Below are 10,914 nucleotides of genomic sequence, written 5' to 3' on the forward strand. Positions count from 1 at the left end.
TTGTGTTTCCTTCTCTTCTTTTTGACTTCTTTATTATTGTGAAGCATTTTAACTGCACTTGTGTTTTCTCTCTGTAGCTTCAATACCAGATTGACCTTAAAAACATAAAAGGCAAAGTGTCTGCTGTAAAGGACACTCCTGAAATGCTTCGTGTTAAAGAAAATACAAAGAATTTCAGCTTGGTATCTACTCCAAAATATTTTTTCTTAACATATTCTAATAACACGTGTTGGGTTTTTTTTTCTTGACTTTACCTTCTTTTCCTCATCTTTAACAAGCCCTGATGTGACATCCTTATTTCTTTGGACCAGATACTTTTTAACCTTGTTATATATGCAGAATTTTAATTCACGCCACTAACCCTTGACTATTTTCTCTCTAGCATTTTTATACATGTTAGTGCAGAGCTTGTGTGTAGTTAAATACTTTGTTCACTGTACCATGTTGTTGTGTGTGTGTCCAGATGAAACTTGTTCTTTTAAATGTTGGTTTATATGTTTGTCTCACTCTATGTGATTTTTTAAATTAAATCAAGCAGCTAGTATTTCTCATTATCCAAGAGATCAAATCAGGCTAACTGTTGGCTGCTGCTTTCATTCCTTATCCATGTAAAGATTCAGTACAAAGAGGATTTGGGAGGTGGAACAGCTTTGCCTGAGACCCCTGAGATGGAGAGAGTTAAACGCAACCAGCAGAACATTAGCACGGTACTCCACAGAGTCACCCTGCCCTCCTTCATCTCCTCCTGAATAAGCATTCCCTCCATATTCCCTCCCTATGTACAGTGGTGTCTGAGAACATAACCAGACTTCTCTTGACATGTAATCATTGTCCAAATGATAACCATTTTCAATCAATGTTTTTTTTTAATTTACTTTATTTTGTTTTTGACCAACTATATGGATTTTACTTAGCATTTTAATTTGTGGAAACAAGTAAGATAAGCTTTTTTGCATGATACACTATATGGCCAAAGGTTTGTGGACACTTGGGGCTGTTTTTCATTGTTTGGGCTAGGCCCCTTAGTGCATATTTTAGAGAACACTGTTCTTTCAGCTTTGTGTCAACCGTTTGGGGAAGGCCCAAACATGACAAAGTCCCCATGCACAAAACCAGGTCCATAAAGAAATGGTTTTCCCAGTTTGGTGTGGAAGAACTTGACTGGCCTGCAGAGAGCCCTGACCTCAACCCCATACAACACCTTTAATGAACTGTAGCCAGGCCTTATGGCCTAATATGACCTCACTGATGCTCTTGTGGCTGAATGGGAGCAAATCCCTGCAGCCAGGTTATAAAATGTTGTGGAAAAGATCCCTAGAAGAGTGGAGGCTGCTACGCCAGCAGATTAATGCCCATGGTTTTAGAATGTCATCAACAATCACATATGGGTGCAATGTTTTTGTCCACATACTTTTAGCCACAGTGTACATGGACCTTGTTTCCTTCATATAATATAATAATTGTTCATACAAGTTAACATCTTCACCATCGATTGGGACTTTGAGGGTTCTGTGGGATTTCTCTGTCATGATAATTCATCATATCTAAGCCCTGAAGTCTTGAACTAAATGAAGTATCATCCATTTTGAACACAAAACGAGCATAAACATACTCAACTACCACTATAAAATGATGATAATCAGTATCATAACAATTTTTTTGTAAATATAATCCTTTGTTCTAATATGTATGCTGTTGTGTGTGAATGGATGGACATGTCTGTGTCACATACTGTGCTTTTTGTTTGTCCCTGTCTTACTCTGTACCTGTGTAACTTATGCAATGGGCAGATACAATACAAGGATTCTCTGAGTCAAGGCACAGCCATACCAGATCTTCCTGAGGTGAAGCGAGTCCGAGAAACCCAGAAGAATATCAGCTCGGTAGAGAAACAGAACTGCAGTGATCCTTACAATCATTCCCCAAAACACCCTCTGACTTTCCCTACATGGAAGTCTAGACATCTCTAGCTTCTGTGTTTCAACCCTGATTTTACCTCCATCCTAACTAAGTTTCATCAATCACTCCTTTTTACCTGTGTTGGTTGATGATTTGATTTTGAACTCACGTTTCCACGTAAAACATAATTTCCTCCCATATTTCCTTTGAGGGTTCTATAGGATTTTCTCTCTCATGATAATTCATCATATCTAAGCCCTGAAGTCATGAACTAAATGAAGTATCATCCATTTTGAACACAGAATAAGCATAAAAGTACTCAACTACCATTATAAAATGTGATAATCACTACCATAACAATATTTTATATAAATATAATTCTTTGTTCCAATATGTATGCTGTTGTGTGTGAATGGATGGACATGTCTGTGTCCACAGTACATACTGTGCTTTTTGTTTGTCCCTGTCTTACTCTGTACCTGTGTAACTTATGCAATGGGCAGATACAATACAAGGATTCTCTGAGTCAAGGCACAGCCATACCAGATCTTCCTGAGGTGAAGCGGGTCCGAGAAACCCAGAAGAATATCAGCTCGGTAGAGAAACAGAACTGCAGTGATCCTTACAATCATTCCCCAAAACGCCCTCTGACTTTCCCTACTTGGAAATCTAGACATCTCTAGCTTCTGTGTTTCAACCCTGATTTTACCTCCATCCTAACTAAGTTTCATCAATCACTCCTTTTTACCTGTGTTGGTTGATGATTTGATTTTGAACTCATGTATCCATGAAAAGATAATTTCCCCCCATATTTCCTTTGAGGGTTCTGTGGGATTTCTCTGTCATGATAATTCATCATATCTAAGCCCTGAAATCATGAACTAAATGAAGTATCATCCATTTTGAACACAGAATGAGCATAAACATACTCAACTACCACTATAAAATGTGATAATCAGTATCGTAACAATTATTTATATAAATATAATCCTTTGTTTAATATGTATGCTGTTGTGTGTGAATGGATGGACATGTCTGTGTCCACAGTACATACTGTGCTTTTTGTTTGTCCCTGTCTTACTCTGAACCTGTGTAACTTACTGCAATGGGCAGATACAATACAAGGATTCTCTGAGTCAAGGCACAGCCATACCAGATCTTCCTGAGGTGAAGCGGGTCCGAGAAACCCAGAAGAATATCAGCTTGGTAGAGAAACAGAACTGCAGTGATCCTTACAATCATTCCCCAAAACGCCCTCTGACTTTCCCTACTTGGAAATCTAGACATCTCTAGCTTCTGTGTTTCAGCCCTGATTTTACCTCCATCCTAACTAAGTTTCATCAATCACTCCTTTTTACCTGTGTTGGTTGATGATTTGATTTTGAACTTGTGTTTTCATGAAAACATAATTTCCCCCCATATTTCCTAAAATAAATAGTTTTAACATTTTTTTACCCCCATGGAATTTTTATTTATTTTCAGCATTTCCTCCCTTCTAAATTGAAAACTAATCAGCGTTTGAGTGTGTTACCACCATATTTGACTTTTTTGTGCTGTCTCATTCAAAGCTTCAATACAAAGAAGACGTGGGACAAGGCACATCAGTATCAGAGACCCCAGAGATGGAGAGAGTTAAACGCAATCAGCAAAATATTAGCACGGTACTCCACAATGTGACCCTGTACCCTCCTGTGCTGTATATTCATTTGCCTCCATCCACCACTCTGCCTCACTCTCATCTCCCTCCAACACACTGGCATAACAACTCTCCTGAACAAGTGTTCACAAGTCCTTTAGTAGTCCAAACTGTTATGCTTCCCACATCAAACCCACCACGTAGTGATAACACCGATGGGTGTTACGTCACTAACATAATGTGCTTCTTCATTTCTCAGGAAAAAAGTGTGTTTAATTCCATGTTCTGTGTTGGTTGTGCTGTGCTGTGTTGTATTTCTGTACTTCTGTCTTTCTGCAATTGTCTCTGATTGACTCCTGCTCTTTACTTTTTCCTCCATTTTTCCTGCACGGAACCTTCTGTTGGGTAGATAAAATACAAGGACTCTCTGGGTGGAGGCACAGCTATACCAGACCTCCCTGAGGTGAAGCGGGTCAAAGAAACCCAGAGGCACATCAGCTCGGTAGTGGAACACAACCGAACCACGTGTGCTCCTAACGGTTGAGAGTGGACAGTAGTGCCCATCAGTAATGCCCATTTGCTACTCCCCCTCCCCCCTGCCATCAACTCACACTCTCATCACCTCTTGCTCACGTCATCCATCTTCATCCAAGGCACAGACTGCAGTTTCCTGAGCTCCAGCCCTGCATCATCACCACTTTGACCCTAATGCAGCCTTCAGTTCCCTCCACGCATTTTTTTTCTTTCCTGCTCTAAGTCTTTCAATCATCTTTAATCCTCAATCATCAACCCCACAAGATGACTTCCCCCACCCCACCACCCCTCCCCTATATAAAGTATTTTCTAACCTGCAGCCCAGCTTCCTTCCCATAAGGCCGCTCCGTGCTGCTCTGTTAATTTCCACTTCACAGCGAATGACAAGCTAAATATCCTGCTGACGCGTGACAAGTGTGTTTGTTTCTACAAAAGTGATTCTGGCTGTTCTACAAGATCTGCCAGGATGTATCACACTATAGGACCAGTTTCTCAGACACTGCTTAAATATCCTTATCTAACAAATATCACATATGAGATTAATTAATCATGTTTCCTTGTAAGTTTACTGAAAACTACCTTGTCTTTATCCTTTAGTTTGAAGTTAACTCAAGTCTATGAAAGCAGTCCTATAGATGTGTGATCTGTATATGGTTCAGAGTGTCTGACTGGCCCCTTGGGGCACTGTGCTTCTGTCCTGTAGGTGTTGTATAAGGACAGTTCAGCCAAGGGAACTCCTGTGGTGTTTACTCCAGAGATGGAGCGGGTCAAAAGGAACCAAGAAAACATTAGCTCGGTACCTTCAAAGCCACTGATAGAACATATTCTACTGAAGAAATGTTCTACCTTTACCCCACGTTAACCCTTTTCTAACTGACTTGTCCCCTGGCTCCAGTTAATCGTATTAATTCTCCCCACTTCGCTCTCTTTTAAATGTGTTTAATACCACCGACTGTGGTGTGTCTGTGTACATCATCACTGCTAACCTCTTGTGTTGTTAAAACTACTCCACTTCATCTTGTTCTCCTGCCGTTCTCCCACTGAAGATTGGGACGTAGTCTTGTTTTATTTAATATTTCAGCCTCTTAATAAATATCTCCCTGCTAATTCATTCGTCTGGTATCCCAATAATGCCCCAGCTCCTTCTGTCAGCAGCCGTGTGTGTTTTCTCTCTGCCACACCCCTTGTGCTGTGGATGCTAACGACTACTTTATGATGGCTTCAGATTTTAAAGGTTTCAGACACTCACCATGTCTCCTCTGCTCCTCCACCGACCTTTTCCCAACTTTCTACCAGGTCCTGTACTCGGACAGTTTCCGTAAGCAGGTCCAGGGCAAGGCCGCCTTCGTCCTGGACACACCTGAGATGAGGCGCGTCAGGGAGACCCAGCGCATCATTTCTGGAGTAAGCCTTTGTTGTTTTTTGTTTTGTTAATTTCTTAGTTTGTATCTTAATACTTTTTGACTTTCCTACCCTGCCTGCGGCACTCAGAGCCCATTAGTTCCAACTGTAGAAGTACTGAGGTTGAGTTTTAAAAAGGCTCAGTCATTTTCTAAAACAGCTGGGCACTGTATTTTGTAGTAAACATTACACAAACAGGAGTAAATAATGCATTTGTTGGAGACTATTTTCAGCCGTGGATTAATACACATTCAGTGCTCTGGGGAGTATTTACATGAGCAGGATGGTGTTTGGGGGATCATCTGGCTGACATAACATACATGTAATTAAATCTTTTTTTGTACTTTGGCCATCATTCTTATCAGTAATCATTCAATTGTGCTCACCAACTTAAATCTTAAGATCTGGGAATCATCAGACATCACTAAAAAGAAGTCAGACTAAGTCAGAAAGGGCAACAAACAAAAGCAAACAGACAATCAGACAGGTCTTAAATAAAGCCCCAGGTTAGTCAAACTTATTTGAAAGAGAAAACAAGGGCGAACAGTAAACTTATTACCCAAACTGTCTGTTGTAAACACCCATAACAGTTCACCATGGATACCATGACTTACCGTATTTGCAATAGTTGTGGGCACACAAAGTGTCCAATGAAGGATCATTACCGACATGTGAGGTGCACTCCACTCCAAATAATGTTGTTTAGATGATCTGGCTAAATAGCTGGCTTGTTTACAACCCATCTGATCATCATCTTGTGTTTTCTTGCCACACCAACTTTGTTTTATCAATGTTAACCAATAACGATGTTAACAATTAAAATAACTGAAGCTATGAACTTACCGTAGGCCCCAAGTTGCAATAAACCTGAATCATGCTTAAAAATTCACTTAATTTCTGTGCTTCAAAACAGTTCAGTGGTTCATGTCCATCAATACTGAGTGTCCTTGAACACAGAAATAACAAACGAGTAAAGTCCAAACATGGATGGCATGCCCCTTTAAAGTGACAGAGGGGTTTCTGTTTCTGTAGTGGTCCTTACCTGTAAAAACTGTGGTTATACTTACACGATCTGTGTCCTCCAGGTGAGATACCACGAGGACTTTGAGAAGAACAAGGGCAGCTTCACTCCCACCACCTCTGACCCTGTGACAGAGCGTGTGAAGAAGAATACACAGGATTTCAGCGACATCAGCTACCGTGGCATCCAGAGGCGTGTGGTGGAGATGGAGAGGAGACGCGCAATTGAGCACGACCAGGAGACCATCACTGGTACACAAATCTTATATTGTGACCACGTACCACAGATTTAATTCTTAAAGAACTTAATGAAAATACCACTGATTGTTGGAGGCACTTTCTCATGTAGATGCTTTTCTTTCATAAAAGCATTTAGTCCTAGTTTGTTCCTCATTACATTTGAGCTTGTAATCACAGAGCTAGTAATCACTGGACTGATCCTGTAATTAACTTTGTGCTCTCAGATCTGCGCGTGTGGCGCACAAACCCTGGCTCTGTGTTTGACTACGACCCTGCTGAGGACAACATCCAGTCCAGGAGTCTGCACATGATGTCAGGTGAGTTGAGAAACTCAAAAGGATTACATCATAGCTCTAAAGAAGCAGACATTATTTTAGTTATCTTTTGGATAAATGAGTTTGATTTGGTTCATATTCTGGTGAATATGATTTGCTTATAAGATATTTTGACCCGAGTGTGGCAAACTAAAACTACATTTTACTAAAGGTGTGTTCCACGATTACATTGATTATATTATATTTGATTATTATGGATTATATATTGCTTATAAATGCTAAATAAAATAGATTTGCACCAGTCATGGCTAGTATGATTTAAATGTTACATCTTATACCAAGACTGTATTTGTAACTGCAACTTTTCATATCGACACTTAAACAGTTCAAGCTCAGCGTCGCAGCAAGGAGCACTCCCGCTCCACCAGCGCTTTGAGCGGCATGGCTGACGAAAAGTCAGAGATGTCTCAGGATGGTGACCACCACCTGTCCCTCTACAGCAATGGCTTTGGTGCCTCCTCTATGGGTAACGATCCAGAATCTCTACAACAAACCTCAACAAATACAGAGTATTGTATGATATGTATCAGTAAACTTTGATAGGACGGTGACTTAGCTGTGGTTTCTTGTATTCTTCTCCATCTGCAGGCTACCAGCATGCTAAGACTGTGGAGCTGCAGCAGAGGTCATCATCAGTGGCCACCCAGCAGACCACAGTCTCCTCTGTCCCCTCACACCCCTCCACCACAGGGGTTAGTAACACACACACACACTCACATTACACACACACTTAAACTTAACTTTACTATCCTGAACCTGAAGCTCATAAAGTTCATACACTATCAGCATGCCAACTTCCAACACTTCCAAATAACCTGTTATCATAGCAACACAACTCAAACGGTTTCAAGGAAAGCGTTATCTCAGGGTGCAGTACCATGGTACCTGCAGTCACCCAGGCAGAATCAACCTACATACCAGAAATATCTCCTCAGCTCTGGAAAAACCAAAGCTGTTCACTGGCCTGATAAGATTCTAAAGTTTGACGGACCTGCTGTATTTAGTTATGGTTGCTAACCTATGATTGGACAAATTGCTTTTTTGGGGGAGGGTTTTAGGGAATGGTTAATTTGTTGTTTTATAGCCTGGCTCAAGAAAACAAAGAAGCCAGATTTGGAGAGAAGCTTGTGTTGTCCCAGAGTCATAAGAGTTACTTATACTCAACTAAGTCTCTTAATTTGGCATTGTTCCATCCCTTAATGATAAATGAGTGTGTACGTTTTCCAACATTTTGAAAAAATGGTCTGGTTACAGTGTGGTATTTCCTGAATCAGCCATACTCTAATTTCCTAAACTCATCAAAAAGTCTTGCTAATCCGGATTTAGCTCTACATGAAAACTCTAAAGGATTAAAGGACAAGGCTGGTGTTATTCTATATTTTTCTCATTGTCAATAAATCCTATGAAAAGACTAAAACTAACAATACCAATTGATTCCAATGAAGATGTAAATCTTACAAAAATCTTATATTCTTTAAAAAGGCTCAATAATTTCCCAAAACAGCTGGGCTCTCTAGTTTTTAACAAACATTACTCAAACGGCATGAAATAGTGTTTTTATTGGGCATTATTTTTGGCTGGGAATGAATACACACTGATGAGTATTTAAAGAACGGGTTCACAATTATTCAAGTGTGTCTTAAAACAACAATCAGGAGCCCAAATGAACATTGTGAAACATGTTTTTCTCGCTCTAATCATTCCTCCTGTTCATACTGACCATTAGAAGATTCCTTCATAATGCACATAGAATGTAAGTGATGGAGCCTCCCTCTGTGCAAAAATGCATTTAAAAGTTTATCTAAAACTAATATGAAGCTTTAGGTGTCCAAATGAGTCAAATCAAGCAGATATCTTTCAGTGTTACAGTCTTTTTAGTGTCAAAGTTCCTCTTTTTGTTACTATACTTCCACCGCAGCTCAACAGGGAAACACTGTCAGAGGAAACACAAAGTTTAATTTCATTCATTCATTCATTTAATGCTAAAAACACTGTAAATGTGTCAGATATCCGCTTGATATGACTAACTCAGACTGCTAAAGCCTCATATAAGCTTCACATCAACTTTTAAATGCATTTTTGCACAAAATGTTTGTGTGGATTTTGGCCTCCATCAGTTACATTGAAAAACACATTTGAAGATCTTTTAATATCCAGTATGAACAGGAGGAATGATTACAGCGAGGAAAACCTCTTTCACTGTTCATGTGGACACCTGACTGTTGTTTTAAGACACACTTCAAAATTGTGAACCTGTCTTTTAAGGCAGCAGGACAGTTGGCAACATAGACAATACTTGTTAGTAAATTGTTGGTTTTGGTCTTTTCATTGGATTTATTCACAATAAACAGATGTAGAATATCTCCAGCCTTTATCATTTAACCTCTTGCACTTACACCACCCTCATACATGCACCTCTGACCTGTTTCTGTTTATTCTGTGCAGAAAACTGTGCGCGCCATGTATGACTACGGCGCAGCCGACAGTGATGAGGTGTCCTTCAAGGATGGCGACGTCATCGTGAACGTGCAGTCCATCGACGAGGGGTGGATGTATGGTACTGTGCAGCGCACCGGCAAGACCGGCATGCTGCCAGCCAACTACGTTGAAGCAATTTAAAGACAAAGCCCGCCTACCTCCCTCAGGAGTGGGCGAGACACATCCACAGGGCCAACTCATTGGTCTTCCTCCAGCGATCACAACTGTGGCTTAGTGCAATGTGTAGTTTTCAGTCTGTCGTAGCTCTGTAAGTGTATTTTTATTGTATTGTAATTCTCGTTTGTATGTCTGTTATCATTCATATGCTGTTGCTGCTGTTGCCTGTGGATGTGACATAAGCATCTCAAACATGACGCATATAAATATTTCTGATTATACATACTAATCCTATGATGAATGACAGACTATTTACGATTGTTTTGACTTTTAAAACAAGACTCGCCCACATATACATCCTGGCCCATTATTATGTAAATCTCAAAAATATTTAAAATATATTTTGTCAGAGTTGTATCGAGAGAGTATTTTCTCATATAAACAATGGCAGTACCAGTTAAGCCTTTAATGGAAATTCTATGGAGAGAAAAAAATCTAACAACAAAGAAATGATTAAAATAATGAAAGCCAGAAGGAGTCATCACCTTTGACCTCCTCCATGATCGAACCACTTCTGAAGAGAGTTTAATGAGACAAGCCCCGGTCTTCCCTCCTTTACTGAAGGCTGGCCACTAGTAGAATGTGTGTTTTGTTTCTTCCGATTATCTAGGTCCTGGAGTAAAGGACATCCTCTACCTTTAATCAGTAGCTAATAAAGCACACCAAGCTCCTGCAGTTCTCTGCCTCCTTCTTTTCATTCTCAACTTTGACTTCTGGTATCTTCCATACATTTTATTGTCCTTCTCAGTCGTCTTTAAGGTGAAGCTGCTGAATGGTTCTTATACTGTAATGCAGAACAGCATTTAGAGAATGATTAGACAGATTCCCTAATATCAAAACAAACAGATCCACATTAGAGCCTGACCAGGAGTTGATTTTTGAGGCTGATAGAGATTCAAAAAAATCAATATTTGAGAATTTTAAAAATCCAACAATGATAAATGTTTAAAAATAGATTAGATTATTACAGAGTTATGATCAAGGTGCAGCCATGTGCTGGTAGGAACATTTTACAGTTGAAAACTTGTCAGTGCTCTCTGGTGGACAAACTATGTAATGTTTATAATGTTTATCACCTCTGAATGTCCCAAATGTCCCAATTCAGAGGTGATGAGTTTAGAACACTGATGTGTAGAGCTGCAAAGATTAGTTAGTTAAATGAGTAGTTGAAAACTATTCATCACAAACTATTTT

At 39.8% G+C, this 10,914-nt stretch overlaps 1 protein-coding gene across 11 annotated transcripts in view; it reads left to right on the forward strand.

Moving 5' to 3' along the window:
• Positions 1 to 10,395, forward strand: part of neb (nebulin) — a 66,260-nt gene extending 55,865 nt beyond the window's left edge. For 2 of the 11 annotated variants that reach the window (XM_044365301.1, XM_044365306.1), the window contains 11 exons: positions 78 to 182; positions 615 to 707; positions 3,468 to 3,560; positions 3,945 to 4,037; positions 4,773 to 4,865; positions 5,366 to 5,473; positions 6,556 to 6,742; positions 6,955 to 7,047; positions 7,391 to 7,531; positions 7,654 to 7,757; positions 9,511 to 10,395. In XM_044365301.1, coding sequence (XP_044221236.1) covers positions 78 to 182; positions 615 to 707; positions 3,468 to 3,560; positions 3,945 to 4,037; positions 4,773 to 4,865; positions 5,366 to 5,473; positions 6,556 to 6,742; positions 6,955 to 7,047; positions 7,391 to 7,531; positions 7,654 to 7,757; positions 9,511 to 9,684 — 1,284 coding nt within the window. In that variant the 3' untranslated portion in view covers positions 9,685 to 10,395. Of the gene's footprint in view, positions 1 to 77; positions 183 to 614; positions 708 to 1,790; positions 2,496 to 3,012; positions 3,106 to 3,467; positions 3,561 to 3,944; positions 4,038 to 4,772; positions 4,866 to 5,365; positions 5,474 to 6,555; positions 6,743 to 6,954; positions 7,048 to 7,390; positions 7,532 to 7,653; positions 7,758 to 9,510 lie in introns of those variants that run through there. The other 9 variants (XM_044365303.1, XM_044365308.1, XM_044365312.1 and 6 more) reach the window with 8 other exon arrangements.
• Positions 10,396 to 10,914: the final 519 nt, after the last annotated feature.

This window comes from Thunnus albacares, chromosome 11, assembly GCF_914725855.1.
Source record: "Thunnus albacares chromosome 11, fThuAlb1.1, whole genome shotgun sequence".
NCBI classification, from domain to species: Eukaryota; Metazoa; Chordata; class Actinopteri; order Scombriformes; family Scombridae; genus Thunnus; species Thunnus albacares.